We start from the raw sequence: 18,970 nt of genomic DNA, 5'->3' as shown, positions 1-18,970 counted from the left end.
TAGAAAAGTTGTACTGACATAAAAGTTGCGTAATTAAATTTTCTACAATATAGAATTGGTTAAAAATTTAAAAAATAGTTACGCTTGTTGCAAAATAGCAATAATTGCGAAAAAACCATACAAAAACAAGTATTCGCATTTTACGTTTTTCAACCATTTATGCTACACTTATGACCTTCATATCTTACCCAGAAAAACTTTATGATACAGTAAAACAATACTGTAAATTTCATTAAGATCGGTTTAATAGATTTTGCAAAATAAATTTTGAAATCCAGCTTTTGCAAAAAAGAAATCATTTTTCAAAATGTTACAGGACTGAAAATAAAGCAGATAGCAAGTTGAAATTTTTTTTACGTATAGAAGTGTACTATACCTTTCATTTGCAATTTGCAAAATTAAAATCGATTAACTACCACGGCGTCAGTAATTTTTTTAAAATAAACAATAATTATTGGTGCTACGCGCAGGACAGCGGATAGTTTGCTCTGATTGGGCATTCCAATGACCTTTGATAATGATTGATACATTTTAATTTTTATTACATTTCGATATAAATAAATAAATTTGTTTATTGCAAAATAAAAACACATACTCTATCCTTTGAAATAACACTTTTTTGGCAAAAACTTTCTTTGTTCATATATTTTAACTTAGAGAATAAAAGTTTATTATTTTTAAACATATGCAATTGATTAAACAATACTTCACAAACAATAATAAAATTAGTTTGATTTTTGTGGAATTAAAATACAACAAAATATAGAGTAAGAAAATAATATATTAGATAAAGGTTGGAAAAAATTTTGGTGGAAATCAACTTGTGTGAATCGAACACCGCTGTCCTGCGTGTAGCACCAAAAATTAATGTTTATTTAAAAAATTTCCTGACGCCGCGCGCCGTGGTAATTAATCGATTTTAATTTTGCAAATTGCAAATGAAAGGTACAGTACACTTCTATGAGCAAAAAAAATTCAACTTGCTATCTGCTTTATTTTCAGTCCTGCAGCATTTAAAAAAATATATTTTTTTTTGCGAAAGCTGGATTGCAAAATCTATTAAACCGATCTTAATGAAATTTACACTGTTGTTTTACTATGTCATAAAGTTTTTCTGGGTAAGATATGAAGGTCCTAAGTGTAGCATAAATGGTTGAAAAACGTAAAATGCGAATACTCGTTTTTGTATGGTTTTTTTTTGGCAATTATTGCTATTTTGCAACAAGTGTGACTATTTTTTTAATTTTTAACCAATTCTATATTGTAGGAAATTTAATTACGCAACTTTTATGTTGGTACAACTTTTCTCAGAAATGAATAGTTTTAAAGTTATAATCAAAAAACCAATAAAAAAATAGAATTTTTCCTTCATATTTTGACATTTTGATTATTTAAACAATGTTCCGGGCCATTTTGAGTGGGAGGATAACTCAAATATTATTATATGAGCTATTTTCAGGCAATTTCTGCAAAAAAAATTGAGTCACCTCTCAACGTCCATCTCAAAACAGATGCGCCCTGGACTATTCCCCAAACTTATTTGTGCAGATTGTGATGACAGCGCTTTTCGGTTTATTTTCAAATCTCATTATTTTTGTCTTTTCTTCATGTAGCCTTAATCCTATTTTTTCTCCTTGTTGTAGTATTTCATTCAATATGTTTTCCATTATTTTTCCTGTTTTGTGATTAGTACTAAGGGAACCATTCTGGCTGGAAATTTACCGCCGGAGCAGATGGGATGTGAATTATAAATTGTAAAATTCCCTCATCTTCCTATAGTTCTCAGAATGCGTATGGCTTCCATTTTTAGAAGCCTCGGATGGTGCAACCATAGAAGGTTTTCCATTGTTTTTAATCTGGTGGGATATAAAATGGTATCATTTTATGTGCTATTAGATTTAAAACTTTTTTTTTGCAGATGTCGCTAGGACATCCCTGCCATTTCGTTTGTTGCAATCCGTGATTGCTCTCGGTGTATAATCCTAGTTCATTCAGAGAGAAGGGCATATGTATCTCCCAATGAGGGGCTAAGGAGCCCCGAAACCGGTTGAGTTGCTTGCTGTATTCTCTGATTAAACTAGAAATACAATAAGACTGCAGTTTCGGGTTCCAACGAAATTGAAAATGTTTATTCATTGTAATTTATATTTCTACTCTATTTGGAGTACTAAGGGAACCATTCTCGCTGGAAATTTACCGCCTGCGCAGATGGGATGTGAATTATAAATTGTAAAATTCCCTCATCTTCCAATAGTTCTCAAAATCCGCATGGCTTGCATTTTTAGAAGTCTCGGATGGTGTAACCAGAGAAGAATTTCCATTGTTTTTAATCTGTTAGGAAATTGAAAATATTTATTCATTTTTATTTTTGAAAAATTTAAACGCAGAATAAAATATTACATTACTACCGAGGGCCGAAAGTCCCTGAAAACTTCTATAATGTTTATTTTAATGAGTCACAGAGGTAAAAAAATGAGAAAATTTAGTGTGATTTTTATTTTCACATATTTCATTCAAAAGAAATTTTTTGTTTATTCTAAGGGACTTTTGGTCTTCGGTAATAACGTAATATTTCATTCAGCGTTTAAATTTTTCAGAAATATTAGTTTTCTTAGAATTCGAAAAAATGAATGCATTTAAATAACATGGACCAAGATTTTGCGCCTACCCCTTAAGTAAGTCTCCATCTCTGTCGGTATCATAGACTAGGACCTACATGCTACCTTATCGTTTGTACATTGTGATGATGATAAAAAATACATTTAAGTATTTTTATTATTTATTAAATTATCAATATAAAATATTTAGTATTACGATACTAAAAGAGGGTATTTGGACAGGCTAGTTGTGTGAAAGAAAGGGAAAATCCAGTATTGGCAACATCACCATCGGCGGCTTCAGCTGCATTCGTTACTACGTACATAACAAACGGTTTTAATGATGCTGTAATACAAAAAAAATTAGTTAGATCGTCCAATTGTTACTATTAGAAAGAAGAATTTAAATACTTAAGCTTCATTTACACTTGGCAAGTTTAGTTGGCTGAAAGTACTTGTCGCCACTAAACTGGCCATGTGTAAACACCAAGAAAGTGCATTTTCTTGCTCAACAGGCAAGTGTAATATTATGTATATTCGGTACACTTATTTCTACTAGACGCTAACAACCGGTTATTAGAATATCCCGTTTATAGTAATATCATTGTTTAGAAAAGAATGGTTGGTCAACTCAATGAATAAATTTGTTTGATTCTAATTGAGACAGTCACCAGATGTCACCACCATTTCTGTCAGGGTCGCAACGTCACGCGTAACTACGATAAATCCAAAATGTATAGACACCAAGTTGGACACGATCCTATTCATAACACACCGACTCGCAGACATATTAAGAAAATAAATATATGGAAGAATAAATATGATGTTGTTCTGAAGCTATTTCTTTGTGGCATTTTTATAATCAACTTTATAATATTCGAATATTCGCTTTATGAATTTTCGGTACTCCACAAAAATGTGGTGTCTTACTGTAATGAGGTGTCAATAATTTTCTTTGATAGTACGTTAGATCATTTTTAAATTTGAATAAAGTTCTATAGATTTTGTTTTCCAGTGTCTTCGTTGGATCCTTCGTTAATTTGTTTATTTAATTTAATTAATTCGTCTGAATTGCCAATATAAATGAGTCAGATTAAATAAATTATTAGAAGAATTTTTTTACTTAGCAACAAAATTTTTGTTTATTTTAGTAGTATTTTGTATTTTGACAACGAAACCCAATTTGGGCTTCGAAACGTTAATAAAATCATTTTTTTGGTAAAATTGTGGCTTATTTCCCATTAAAAATAGTTGATTTTAGAAATTGAATTAATGATGTCATGCTACTATATAGGATGAGGCAGATAACTGGCCTATTAGAAATATCTCGAGAACTAAAGGCAACAGAATCATGAAAATTGGAATAAAGGGGTTTTGAAGGATGATCTATTAAATGAAAATATTTTCATCTCTTTGCAACTTCCGGTTATACCGGAAGTTGCTTATAACTTCGTTTTTTTAAATGGGACACCCTGTATATTTTTACATTTTTGGATTCTCCTCAATATCTTCTTTCTTAAAATATGAGATTTTGTAATATGATACAGGGTATTTTAAAAGATATTTACGTTTTTTTATTAATTTCGTAGCAACATTCACACCCTGTAGGATTGTAATAGTTTGACACTAAAAACTCTGCGGACGTTCAAGTGATTTTTAACATAGTCTATTATTGTTAAGAATCATTAGTATAGCTAATTTTGAAATTTTAGTATACAGGGTTGGTCGAAACTCGGAATGAATATTTTCTGAGTTTTCTTAAATAGAACACCTTGTATTTTAGGAATGTAATGAAATGATTTTTCATAGTACTTTTTTATTTTATAAGTATTCCCTATATCCAACTGCCTTAATTTGTGAGTTATTGGTGTTTCAAGCTAAACATTAATTGCAACAAAAAATACGTAAAATTTTATTAGGTTGGCCGTGAAAATATTCAATTATTAATAATTTTTCAGAAATAAATACATATTAATCCAGACTGATTCTTAAAATTACCAATAATGGTTTAGCTATCAAAATACCTACGTAGTTAAGATTGTTGGTGCGATTAACAATTAAGCACAAATTAAAGCAGTTAGGTATAGGGAATGTTTAAGAAATAAAAAAGTACCATAAAATATCATTTCATTACAATACTAAAATACAGGGTGTTCCATTTAAGAAAACTCAGAAAATACTCATTCCGAGTTTCGACCAACCCTGTATACTAAAATTGAAAATATAGCTATGCTAATGATTCTTAACAACAGTAGATATATTAAAAATCATTTGAACGTAAGTAGAGTTTTAGTTGTCAAACTACTACAATTCTACAGGGTGTGAATATTGCTACGAAATTAATAAAAAAACGTAATTATCTTTTAAAATACCCTGTATAACATTACAAAACCTCATATTTTAAGAAAGAAGACATCGAAGAGAACCAAAAAATGTAAAAATATACAGGGTGTCCCATTTAAAAAAACGAAGTTATAAGCAACTTCCGGTATAACCGGAAGTTGCAAAGAGATGAATGATGATGTGAGATGATATTTTCATTTAATAGATCATCCTTCAAAACCCCTGTATTCCAAATTTCATGATTCTGTTGCCTTTAGTTCTCGAGATATTTCTAATAGGCCAGTTATCTGCCTCACCCTGTATACATTATACATACAGGGTGTCCCGGAAAATAGTGCGTTCCTTTAAGGTATGGAGAGAATACACAATTTGGAACAAAAAAGTCCTATACCATTTTTTTCTAAAATTAACCGTTTCCAAAAAAAAGTTAACATTGTTTTCCATATACCTGTATTTTAATGTTTGGAAATTTTAATAAACTGGCAACATCGTACGCACTACGGAATAATAACATAATAAGAACTCGTTTGTGATTGTGATTAACAGTATTTAAAATAATCCAACCTAATAGTAGGTAATACTTATGTATTTACTATTTGTTTACTAAAATTATTTTCTTTTGAAATGTATTGAAATACCTATTGTATAATTTTAAAGAATTACACATCTTTTAACATAAAAACACATCTTTTAACTGAACTAGTATTATGTATTTAGTAAGGTTTAAATGGGTTGAATGCTGAGTATTGCTGAGGGCTTTAACTGAATTAGATAGTTTTAATAGTTTACAGTGGAACTTAAATACACCAGATAATGTCTCAGTAATTTGTTTACTTGTGAACTGAAATAACTAAGTTGTACTTACTTGAAAATAATTATTATATCGAATAGATGTTTCAAGTAACCTTTCACAAACACCATTCATAGGTAATAACATAATAGGTAATACACTCACTATTCGAAAACATTTTCGGCATTGACACTAAACAGGATTCTTTAAAACCATCTGTTTTCTATCTATTTATTTACATGGGACTGTCTATGCTTAAATTTGCGTACCGCACATAATTGTCAGATTTAAATTTGCCTACCAAAATACATTTTAATTTTTTGGTCAAACGGTTGCATTTAGAAAAAAATGTTATAAGAGTTTTTTGTTCTACATGGTGCCTTCTACCTATACCTTTAAGGAACGCACTATTTTCCGGGACACCCTGTATAATAGCATGATAACATTAATTCAATTTCTAAATTATAGTCTCCCATATATTTATTTTCTTAATATGTATGCGAGTTGGCGTGTTATGAATAGGATCGTGTCCAACTTGGTGTCTATACATTTTGGATTTATCGTAGTTACGCGTGACGTTGCGACCCTGACAGAAATGGTGGTGACATCTGGTGACTGTCTCAATTAGAATCAAACAAATTTATTCATTGCATTGACCAACTATTCTTTTCCGCAAATCGCCAGGAAATTTTGACATTCCTGTCAAAATTTCTTGAAGAAAAAGTCGGGACTTCCTTACTGTAAGGAAATGTCATTTCCTTACTGTAAGGAAATGATATTTCCGTACAGTTGTTAGTGTTCTACATAAATGATAGAAAACACATTGCTATTAAAACCTTGTAAATTACCTTAATCATTAAATTTTCTTTATCTGGAGCTTCCTGGATAAATTTTTCAATTTCTTCCTTCGTTAAAATCTTAGATTTCTTTGCCCTATAACCTTGAGCTTGCCGTTTCAATAAAGAACGAAGTTTTGAGTATGTAGATATATCTACATTGTGTTTAAGTGCAAGGGTTGACTTCAGCATTGAATAATTGGCCCATAATGTTGAAGATTTCATCTTTAAACAAAGGTCTAGGAAGTATGCCATTACAACATTTTCTGAGAAAGAACTCGTATTTTTACTCATGCGATAATCCATAAAACGGCTTTATGCATTTTCGTACTTTTCTCTTGATTTCTTTGGCAATAATTCTAATGAAGCAGTATTCACTGCCTCAACCAGCTCTGGAGGAGTCCCAGGAATGGAAATTTCATCATCACTTATCATTTTACTTTCGAGAACACCAGCAATTAAATTTATAAGCGTCAAGTTTGACAATTCAACCTCAATACGTTTCCATAGTAACCCAAGTAATTTTATTAGGAATTTCAAAGCACCATTTATTTGGGAATAAAATTATCGCGTTTTTTTTAAATCAATCAATATCTGTCGAATTTTAAACGATTTGCGGAAAAATAGTATGTTTACCTCGTAGGAAAAGCCACATTCCTGGACTCTGTGTTGCTAAGTCTCGGCTTGCGCCTCGACTTAGCAATCTTCACAGTCGTCCAAGAATGTTAAGCTTTTCCTACCCGGTAAACAATGTACTATTTTTAACCAATGGTAATATTCTTGCATGGAATGAAGGCTATTTCAATAAGCAGGTTCGACTGTATTAAAACCAGATAAGTCAGATATTTATACAGTAGATATATATGCCATAAAATCAAATTTGAAACACAGAGTAACATTTTTGTTGACTTACATTGAACTGTATTGAAAGAGGTTCCACAAAATCGATCTGTATTGACTAACGTTCCATTTGGGTAACTAGGGTTTGGAATAATTATAAAATCTGTCAGACACTGGCCGTTCGTTAAAGCATCAAAACCTTGTCCTGGAATACCTGAAACGATAAAGCCGTTGGCTGCCCACTGAATTGAGCAGAATCCTAAAAAAGCAAAAATAGTTTGGTAAGCAGGTATATATAAGGGGAGTTTTTCTCAAAACTGCGCCATGGAGGTCAAAATAGCCATGATGATTGCCAACCTTCGTCGCGGAGATAGCACTTACACAAGAATATTTTGAAAACGATTTCCGAAATTGTGGCTTATTTCTAACTAAAATTAAAGTACCTACTTACCAGGAAGCATATTTACACAGACTCCATAATTTTGGTTTACTAACTGTCTTGTCCCAGGAAGAGCTGTAGTAGGATCTATTACATTGCTGCCAACGCCATAATTAAAACTATTTACTGTTCCTGTCGTTGTGTTAAAAAACTGTAGACAACCCGATGGCGCTAAAATGAGTAGATAATGGATTAATATTTTAAATAAAATCGTGACGACGGTCATTCGTAAAAAAGGTTCTGTATGATGCTGAGAAAGAGTGCAACATGCTGGGAGAAATCTGGCAACACTGCCTTGTACATCAACTCTCCCTCTCTTTACCACACTAGCTTCGCCTCGCTGCAGTGCTCAGTGTCGGCCTAGCAGCCTTCGAAGATGGAGGTTCCGGTCGATGTTACCGCCAATGTGAAATTCATACTGCGATACGTTTTTTTAAATGCAAAACGGATTTCACCTATTTACATACATCCTCAGTTAATCGAAGTTTATGGGTAAAAGTGCATATCTGTTCAACAAATTTCTCATATGGTGTAGGTAGAGAATTGAGTGAAGGCCAAACGGAATTTCACGATGAATCTGAAAGCCTTGGCAGTAACAGCGACCATTTTCGCTGTTACTATCTTCTTCTTTAAGTTCCATCTTCTATCGAAGGTTGGAAATCATCATGGCAATGCGGACCCTGTTGACTGCCGCTCTAAATAGCTCTGCACTAGTGCATTCGAACCATTCCCGTAAGTTCTTAAGCCAGGATGTTCTTCATCTTCTCACATTTAGCTTTCCTCGGATTTTGCCTTGCTTAATAAGTTGTAATAATGAGCGTTTTTGCCTTCTCATCACATGTCCCAAGTACTTAAGTTTTCGTCTTTTGATAGTATGATTTCCTATCCTTCTAGTTACTTCCACGTTTGACATTCTTTGAATCCATGACATTCGTAGGATTCTTCTGTAACACCAAAAGTCAAAGGCGGCCAACTTATTCAAATGGACTTGTTTGAATGTCCACGCTTCCAAGCCATAAAGAAGAGTAGAGAACACGTAACATCGAAGCATCCTTAGGCATAGTTCTAACCTTATATCCCTACAACAAAGCAACTTTTTAAGTTTAATGAATGATGCACGTGCTATTTCAATGTCTTAATTTCTTTGGTTTGGTCTACATTTGATGTTATCCATGTTCCTAAGTATCTGTAGCTATCCACACTCTCAATTTACAGTATATTCAATAATTAATTGGATGTTTGCGTGTGCTGATTTAGTCATGATCATGCATTTAGTTTTCTTTAACTTCATCTTCAGTCCGTACTCATGACAGCTGTTACTATACATAATAATAACCTTCACCTTCGAAGGCTGCTAGGCTGACACTAAGCAAAGCAGCGAGGCAATAGTGGTGGGGTGGGAGAGAGGGAGAGATGATTTGTAAGGCAGTGTTGCCAGATTTCTCCCAGCATGTCGCACTCTTTCTCAGCAGCCTTTTTTTGGAATAGTAATTGTAAACTTGATTGGTGATGTTTAATTATGATCGATTTCGTGTAAATTTTAGCGCTTTTGAATTATATATTTATAAATATTTAACATAATATTATTTACCTCTTGTTGGACATCCGCAAGCAATTTGTGTTATCAAGAAGCTCCAAGTACGACCCACGTTACTAGCTGCTATAGTTACAGTTAGTATGATACTATTATTACCATTAAAATCTACATAAATATGCTGACCGGTGTTGTCACCACATATAATAGGAACAAGTCCAGCTCCACCAGTAACAAAAAATGCGTCAGTAGCACAGTTTCCTGTTGCATCAGGTTGGGCTAATATGAATCCAAGGAAGTCAATTCGGAGCTGAAAGAAAATAATTTATTATACAAGGATGTAATAATAATATAACACCGGTTTATAGCGTGCTGCTCCTTTCGGTTCCTATTTAGCAGCCGCGTGGATCTGTCCAATCTCCTGGTCGTAGATCTCTATCAGACATTGCTTTCTGGATTCCACGTATCCAGGTAGATTTCAATTTGTCCCTTTTCCTTCTTTCCGGGAGTTGCCATTCCATTATCAGCTTTGGGAGTCGATGTTCCTCCATTCTTTGTACATGGCCATACCAACAAAGTTGTTTTTGTTGGACTTCTTCTATTATGTTTTTTTTTCTATTCATAATATATCTCGTACTCGTTCATTCGTTACGTGTGAGACTCTAAAGATGCAGGCCGATTTTCGCCAGAAGTCTATTTCCAGTGCGAGTAACTTCTGTTCTGTTCGCTTATTCAGTTGCCAGGTTTCACATCCATACAGTACCACCCTTTTAAAGATGCTATTATATGGCTGTTTTATTTTCTTTAGATATGGTTTTTGACCAAAGTAGTGAGTTCAAAGCTCCTATTACTTTCTTTCCTTTCATAATTCTTTCCTCTGTTTCGAATTCTGTCCTTCCACTTTGTTGGATTTTTGTTCAAAGGTACCTACCTATATATTTAATCAGAGCTTGGTTCGATAACCATATCATCCTCGTCCATATCGTCCTAGTTGTAATTTTCTCTCCTTCTATACACATATATGTATTTGGTTTTCTTTATATTGACGTCTAGCAGCCGGTTTGTAATATATTAGATCATGTTTATCCTGGGCAATCACCACCTTAGTCCGTTCTTTAACGGTAAAATATTGCAAAACCTCTAAATTTTAAAGAACCGCTTGGATTGACATGAAGTTTGGCATACACATAGCTAACAAGTCAAAGAAAAAAAGTGATATTGTGCAGATATGTGCTTTTGTCCTGGAGTGGTTTTCACCCCCTCTTGGGGGTGAAAAAATATTCGTCCAAAGAAAGTCAGGAAATGGATAAACTGGCTAATTTTAAGTAACTTTTGTTCTATAGAGTTTTTTCACTAAGTCAATACTTTTCGAGTTATTTGGCAGTGAATATGTTCATTTTTTCAACAAAACAACCACGCTTTTAGACGGTTTTTCGCAAATAACTCAAATAGTAAGTATTTTGTCGAAAAAACATTCTTAGCAAAAATATAGCCTGTAAAAAATTTTAAAAAATGGTGTATTAGTGTGACCAACTACCCCGAAAAATCCGGGACATTGCCCGAATTACGAAGTCTTGTCCCGGCGTCCCGGACAAGGCTTTCGGGCCATACGAATTTTCAAGGTTTTGGTAAAATTCTATTTTGAAATTTTGCATACGTTATTCTTCTAATTCACATCAAATTGAATTGGTGGGACGAAAAACAGTCGACAAGTTCTAGAGTTTAATTCTAATACCACATCTAAAACGCATGCATTTTATATCGGTGGACGGTGGACTTTTTTTCGTTTCTGCATTTTAATTATCGTCTTCTGAAAAAAAAAATGGCCCGATTTTCATTGAAAATTCCCTGATTTCAGGTATTTTTTTCAGCCTTGTCCCGGATTCGACTGAATTGGAGTTGGTCACAGTATACATCACGTCTCTACATTTAGTAGAAGCAGAGATATAGCTAATGAAAAATAGGTACATATTCGTCAAATTCCAAATGGAATACTTTAACGTGAAATAACCAAAAATAAAGCACATTTCGGGGAAAACTCATTACAACTTATTTAATGTGTTTAAGAAAAGCTTCATTTTTGTTTTATAAAAAAAATTTCTAGCATCAAAATTAAACAAGTTACGCTCAAAATAAAGTTACTCCCTTTTGGTTTTGGTAAAAAAATCGAGAAAATCACCCCTAATTAGTATCTTAAATGAACTTAATCGTTACGACTTCACAAGTTTCTTGACTCGTGTATATATTGTTTATATGATCTGTAAGTTTCATCGGTTCAAAGTCCTTATTATTGAAAGGGCTGTAGTTAAAAGGGGTTGAACGAGTCACTGATCACGAATGTATGCAAATTTAGAAACACCAAATCTTAATCAATTTGTGTCTAACAGAAAAACAAATCTGACTTTTTTGTTTTTCGAGATTTTTGGTATCTCTAACAATTTTTAAGATATTTTGAAAAAAAGCATATTTTTCAAAATTTAAATTTTTAAAAATTTTACTTTGAAACCAAATTTTTTCAAAAATAAGCACTTTGAATCGATGAAAATTACAGATCATATAAACACAACATAAGTAAAATAATTTGTGATTTTGTCTTCCCGATTTTTTTTGCAAAAACAAAAGGGACCAACTTTATTTTGAGCGTAACTTGCTTAAATTTAATGCTAGAAACTTTTTGTAAAAACAGAAATAAAGCTTTTTTTAAACACTTTAAAAAAGTTATAATGGATTTTCCCCAAAAAGTGCTTAATTTTTTGGATATTTCACTTTGAAGTATTCTATTTGAAATTTGGTGAATATGAATCTATTTTTCATTGGCTATAACTCTGGTTCTACGAGATCCAGAGACCTAACGCGTACACCATTTTTTTACTTTTTTATAAGCTATATTTTAGCTAAGAACGTTTTTTTTGACAAAATACTTGATTTGATTGATTTCATATTTGACAAAATATTTGATTGATTTCATGTAATCGAATGAACTATCTTTTAGTAAAGTCGTCCCAGGAACGCAACTCATCAATATTGGCAATATCATTTTAAAGTCGTCTACTTTAAAATGTATAATACGTGTCTGAATTGCCGATATAAATGAGTCAGATTAAATAAATTATTAGAAGAATTTTTTACTAAGCAACAACATTTTTGTTTATTTAGTATTATTTTGTATTTTGACAACGACACCCGACTTGGGCATCGAAACGTTAATAAAATCATTTTTAGGTAAAATTGTGGCTTATTTCCCATTTGAATATACTTGATTATAAAAATGCCACAAGAAAATAGCTTCAGAACAACATTAAAAATACTTACTTTTTGAGTTATTTGCGAAAAATCGTCTAAAAATGTGGTTATTTTATTGAAAAATGAACATATTCACTCGCAAATAACTCGAAAAGTGTTGACTTGGCGAAAAATCTCTATAGAACAAAAGTTACTTAAAATTAGTCAGTTTACTCATTTCCGGACTTATTTTGGACATATATTTTTTCACCCCCAAAAGGGGGTGAAAGTCACCCCCAGGGCAAAAGCACACATCGGCACAATATTACTTTTTTTCTTTGACATGTAAGCTATGCGCATGCCAAATTTCATGTCAATCCAAGCGGTTCTTTAAAATTTAGAGCAAAAACCGTGAAAGAATGGAGTACCTGATCTTCAGCAAAATGTAGTGTGTACATATAGTGTTGAGTCGTCGTTTAGCTCCCCATTCCAGAACATGATTTTGGCCGTTTATTCAAGACCTCATTTATATAGATTTTAAACAGCGTTGGCTATAAGCTGCAGCCCTGTATTAGTGCCTTATTAACCATGAAGCTGTCGAATAATTTGTTGTTGATTTTTATGTTTGCTTGGATGTTGTTATAGAATTTTTGCACTGCTTTTCCAGGACTTGCCATAATTTACAAAGTGGTACGGTATCGTATGCCTTAGTTAGATCGAGGAATAGTAGATGTATTTCTCTGTCGCGGGCTACTTTTTTTTCATTGAGTTTCATTTTTTCATTGAGCTTGAAAATGTGGTCGATGCAGGATCTTCCTGCTCGGAATCCTGCTTGTTGTTCGATCTCTAAAGGTGCATATTCCTTTTCTATTAGAGTTTTTAAAGTTTTTCTATATAATCTGGCTAAAGTGCTGGTTGCAGTAATACAACGATATTTCTTGCAGTCTTCCTTGTTAGGTACCTTTTTGTGTATTGGGGTTATCCACCCCTTTTCCAATGTTATGGTATGTTTTCTCCATTTATGTAGTTGTTGTAAATGAAATGAATCTAGAAAAAAAATGACAAGAATGTAACGAATCTACAGAAAAAATAGTTTTACCTGGCATGTATCTGCTGTTGCTCTATTTATTGTCATTGTACAACGAGTAGTTGCAGTAACTGGAGCTGGATAATTGCTATTTGTAAAGTAAGTCGCATTTAATGCAGAGGTTCCACCGCAAGTTCTGCTAACTGAAAATAACACAAATAATAATCAATTATTATTTATGTATATGTATTATTATTTATAATTTATTATGTATTTGTATTATTATTATTTATATAGGTACTTGCTGCAGCTACTGCTCCAGCTCTTATGCGCTGAAACATATAATCTTATTTTACGATCATAATTAAATATCGTAGAAAATCGTAATTAAATATCATGAAAATCTTATATTTTTGGCATCTTTTTAAGTGGCTAGCATCCCGTGTAGGATGCAGCGTTCTCTGACGCCTTCTGACTCCTAACCATTCTTCTCTGTTCAACTATTGACCTGCAGAGATTTCTCTTTCCATTAGTTCTTTTTCAATTTCCTCCCTTCAGCTTCTTCTCGCCCTTCCTCTTTTCCTTCTCCCTTGTGCTGTCCACGCCAAAATCCGTTTAGGGATCCTGTCATCTGACATTCTCTGTACATGGCCGTACAATACCATATTAGTTGTTTTGTTTATATTATGTCATCAATTATTGTATGTGTGACTCCCATCATTTCTCGTATTTTGTCATTTGGTATCCGATCTCTTCTTGATTTGCCTGCTGTTGTTCTCCAGAAGTCCATTTCTGTTACTAGTAACATTTTCTGTTCTTGTTTCAGTTGCCAAATTTCACTGCCATATATTTTAAGAATGGTATTGTATATGAGCTGTTTGTTCGCTTTAGATATTGTTTGGTTCCACAGAATGCCGTTCATCATGGATATGGCTTTTCTACCCTGTATGTTTCTGTCTTTTATAGCAGCATCGAGTGTTCCATCTTGAGTTATCTTTATGCCCAGGTACTTGTATTTATCACAGTATTTAATTTCTACCCCATCGTCTAATGTAATGGACTGATTTGTCCCTTCAATAAACATAGCTTCACTTTTATTAATTTTGACTTGGAGACCCCGTTTGATATATTCTTCTCTTAGCTTCCGCGTCATGTAACTCAAGTCGTCATGAGCCTAAGCAATCAGAATTTGGTCATCAGCGAAACATAAAGTGCATAGTGTTGTCTCGTCATTGGGAGGGATTCCCTGATTCCCATGCTATTACATTTTCTTTTCCACAGCTTGAGTGCTTGTTCCAGATAAATTTTGAAAAAGGGAGGAGAAATACAGCAACCCTGCTTCAATCCTTTCGTGACCTTAAATCCCTCAGACATCTCTGATTGAGTTTTAAATTTTTGCTGTCGTTCCATTATACAGACTTTGGACTGCTTTGATTAGACCATGTTTAATGTTGGTTTGCTGTAGGGTTGACCACAGTTTGCTGAGGGGCACACTGTCATATCCTTTTTGTAAGTCTATTAAGTTGATTAATATCTAATATGTATTTTGAACAGTTTCAATATTCTGTAATGTAATAAACAAAGAGTACTTACGAATACAACAAACGCCTATACCATTAGCGCAAGTACCTGAAGGTGTACCAGCTAGATCATTGCATTGTCTTCTTCTAAGGCAAGTTCCTATTACCATGCTACCGCTGGTACAAGGATTATTTGCAAATCTTACTAATCCAACTCCGAAAACTGCAAATATATATTAATTTACATTTCTTTTACATAGTAACAGGAAATGTTATCTTTATGTATTATATTAAACAATATAGGATATATTGTAAAGTCCAAGAAAAATACAGAAAATTACAGAAGAAAATTTTAAATACAGAAACAAACAATGCTACAGAATCCCCAGAAATGGCAGACCATCAAAAAGATACTAAAAAATGTAATTGGTCAATACAACTACTGTCCTATAAATCTTTAACCTTGCTTGACAGCAGCTTTACATAATTATATATAGTCTATTTTGCTTACCATTGTCTTAGACTTTTTAGGTATGATATTGTTTTTCTACCAGGACCACGTTTAACTTATATGTTTCTCTGAATGATAAGATGCAAAAGTTACGATTTTTCAGGGTATCTCATAATGTGAAGTATTCCAGCTTACGTCACTTTAATATATTGACCTGTTGTTTGGTTCCAGCGGTCTAAGGATCTCCTAATTTCTTACTATCGACCCAGATTGTTTTTAATAGTCCTCTCTATACCCATATCTCAAAGGCAAGAGAGTTTAAGCACTTCCTCACTTAGAGTCCAGGCATCCACTACATACAGTTATTGGAAATTTGAAAGATATATCTGGTAATAACCCATTTTCCCTCTATTTTACCATTAATATTCAATTGAGTAATGTAGTACTTTTCGCTACATAGCAAATGACCCAAATATCTACTTCTGCATGTAAAACCAGTACAGAACAGAAGAAATGGGAGACCACGCAGAGATGGAGTAGGCGCTAATGTTAAAGAAGTCTCAATTTATGGATGCCAGTTTTAAGCCCATAAAAAAGGAAGACAAAAAAAACAAAAACGCAGTCATATTATTTCTTAAGAGAAATAACTTTTAGGCCTGGACCCCTTTTACCAAAATAAACTTGATTAATAGCAAACTGAAAAATTGTTAATAGCTTAACGATGTCTAGTCTGACAAACTTTGATGTATGGGAACATTGGAACGGTGGAAGTTTTAATTGTGGAACGTGTCATCCTAACAAGTTTATCATTGTGAAAACTAGTAGGTTCTTTTTAAGTTTATTCAATAGCAAACTTTATACAGGGTGTCCAGAAACTCTACCGACAAACGAAGACAAGAGATTCCTCAGATAAATTTAAGACATTTTAACTCAATTCTTCTAGTCCGAAAATGCTTCCTAAGGGAGCTAGAGCTCTTTGAAAATGGCGTCTTGTAATTAGTTTTTCTTAAATACCTCCAGAACGCTTTTATTTAGAAAAATGAAAATTGGTACACATATTTATCTTCCAGAGATAAATCGACTACATTTCAGTCCGTTTTGGGTAGGGCAACGGTTATTTTATCGCATAACTTTTAAGTCTTTAACTTTTAAGCATTTTTAACACTGGATTATTAAATTATGAGGCATGCTAGTACTAAAAGGTACTCTTGCTTTAAGTCGGTAAAACACACGGTTTTCTAGAAAAATAAATTTAAAAATTTTTTGTTTTTTGAATTTAAAAAAAAAATTCAAATAAAAACCATTTGGAAAAACGAAAACTGGTACGTTTATTTATATTCCAGAGACGAATCGATTTTATTAATTGCAAATTTCTAGTACCGTTCATATGCGTCCGTTTTGGGTAGGTCAAGGGTTATTTTATCGCATAACTTTTTTGTATTTAAATTTGAAGAATTTTTGACTTTAGATTATTAAATTGTGAGGTATTCTAGTACTAAAAGTTACTCCAGCTATAAGTTGGTAAAATACACCGTTTTCTTTGAAAAAAAATTTTCAATTTTTTTTCAAATTTAAAAAACGAAAAATTTTCAAAACGATTTTTCTAGAAAACGGTGTGTTCTACCGACTTAAATCAAGAGTACCTTTTAGTACTAGAATATCTCATAATATAATAACCCAGTATAAAAAATGCTTAAAAGTTAAAAACAAAAAAGTTGTGTGATAAAATAACCGTTGCCCTACCCAAAACAGACGACTATGACCGGTACTAGAAATTCACAATGGATGAAATCGATTTATCTCTGGAAGATAAATATGCGTACCAATTTTTGTTTTTCTAAATAGAAGCGTTCTGGAGGTATTTAAGAAAAACTAATTACAAGGCGCCATCTTCAAAGAGCTCTAGCTCCCTTAGGAAGCATTTTCGGACTAGATGAATTGGGTTAAAATGTTTTAAAATTATATGAGGAATCTCCTGTCTTCGTTTGTCGGTAGAGTTTCTGAACACCCTGTATAATATATGAAAAAATGTTTGTCCGATAAATATGTTGGGCATTTTAACAAGTCCGGAAATCAGAACAAATATCAGGAATTATATTGCTGATTTTTGCATGAGAGTTTAATGAAAGGGTAACAAATCAATTTCAAGTTCTGTCTGACAAATACATGGGACGTTTTCGTAGTCTGTCATCGTTCGAAACTTCTAACCTGTTCCACGATTAAAACTTCCCCTGTTCCAGTTTTCCCGTACATCAAAGTTTGTCCGACTAGACACAATTAAGCTATTAACAAATTTTCCCCTTCTTATTAATAAACTTTTTTTGGTACGCGGGATCCGGGGCTATTTTACATGGATTGAAAATGTACCTTTATAATAAATAAAGACAATAATTATGTACTTACATTTTCCATTTCTTTTACTATTATTATATGGACGATTTAAATTCGTTTCAAAATATTCCCCGTTCTCAGAAATTTCATTTTCAGAAATAATTTTACTTCCAAAAACAATATTTTCTAGTATAGTTAAAAAAATCAGCAAAGTTAATAACGAAGAATGCATTTTGATTTTACACTGACTTACTTTGGATGTTTACTAGAATAATAAATATAGTTTCATGAAATAGATACAGATTAACTGTTATATCAATATTCCATTGTGTAACAGTTATGTTTGCATTGGGCTTATTTACACCTTTCGCACTTTCGAATAACTAATTCAGGTTATTTAAAAATTTAGTACAGTTAATATAAAATCCCGATTAATTTTGAGATATATTATAAATATTCACTAAATTATTACTATGTATAATAAACAGGCAATTAAGCAGTAGAGAGCCCAAAGGCTATTAAGTTTTTACAATTGAATGAATCTCAATGAAAACATTTGCATTGGATTCATAATAGTCTTAGGAAACTTTGTGAACAGAAATGATGATAACAAAATAAAAAATGCATTATTGAACAAGGAAAATGCAATTTCAAAAATGTGTATTTCGAAGTGATGAAAAATGATAAATTTGTAATTCGAAAATAATTGAACCCAGGATGGAGTTTTAGAGAGTCTCCTGGAGTTTTATGGAATTTATAAACAAAATGAATGCAAATTCATTACTCGATGGGTTTGTAGGGTCGCTGATTACGAATATTATGACGGCGGTGGTCTCCGAGGCAACTATGGTGGTCAGAATGAGTTACTCGGAGGATTTTAGGATCGCTGAACACTAATATTATGTCGGCAAAGGTCTCCGAGGCACTTGTTGTCCCAGATGGGCCTCATTATCTTGAAAATTCGATGCAAAATCAATGCGAACTCGCCACTTATGGGTTTTTTGGGGTCGCTAAACACTAATATGTCGGCGTGATCTCCA

At 32.8% G+C, this 18,970-nt stretch overlaps 1 protein-coding gene across 1 annotated transcript; it reads right to left on the bottom strand.

Moving 5' to 3' along the window:
- Window positions 1–2,761: 2,761 nt before the first annotated feature.
- On the bottom strand, window positions 2,762–18,214 carry LOC114331543 (uncharacterized). Its single transcript, XM_028281140.2, has 7 exons — window positions 18,003–18,214; window positions 15,222–15,371; window positions 13,701–13,831; window positions 9,437–9,689; window positions 7,858–8,016; window positions 7,480–7,665; window positions 2,762–2,943 (listed from the first exon to the last, which is right to left on the bottom strand). Exons 1-7 carry the CDS (start codon window positions 18,160–18,162, stop codon window positions 2,819–2,821), a joined length of 1,164 nt encoding a protein of 387 aa, XP_028136941.1. The 5' UTR covers window positions 18,163–18,214; the 3' UTR covers window positions 2,762–2,818.
- Window positions 18,215–18,970: the final 756 nt, after the last annotated feature.

This window comes from Diabrotica virgifera, chromosome 6 (assembly GCF_917563875.1).
Source record: "Diabrotica virgifera virgifera chromosome 6, PGI_DIABVI_V3a".
Taxonomy (NCBI): domain Eukaryota; kingdom Metazoa; phylum Arthropoda; class Insecta; order Coleoptera; family Chrysomelidae; genus Diabrotica; species Diabrotica virgifera.
The sequence above is the reverse complement of the archived record's forward strand: the minus strand, read 5'-3'. Positions and strand labels throughout refer to the sequence as shown.

What these genes read in the sequence shown, in the direction of transcription:
- LOC114331543 (XM_028281140.2), bottom strand. Translation starts at nt 18,162, where the DNA reads ATGCATTCTTCGTTATTAACTTTGCTGATTTTTTTAACTATACTAGAA. An exon ending in CAACAGCAGATACATGCCAG is followed by an intron (nt 9,690 to 13,700) that starts GTAAAACTATTT and finishes ATTTTCTTTCAG; the next exon opens with CTCCGAATTGACTTCCTTGG. An exon ending in TTGCGGATGTCCAACAAGAG is followed by an intron (nt 8,017 to 9,436) that starts GTAAATAATATT and finishes TACTCATTTTAG; the next exon opens with CGCCATCGGGTTGTCTACAG.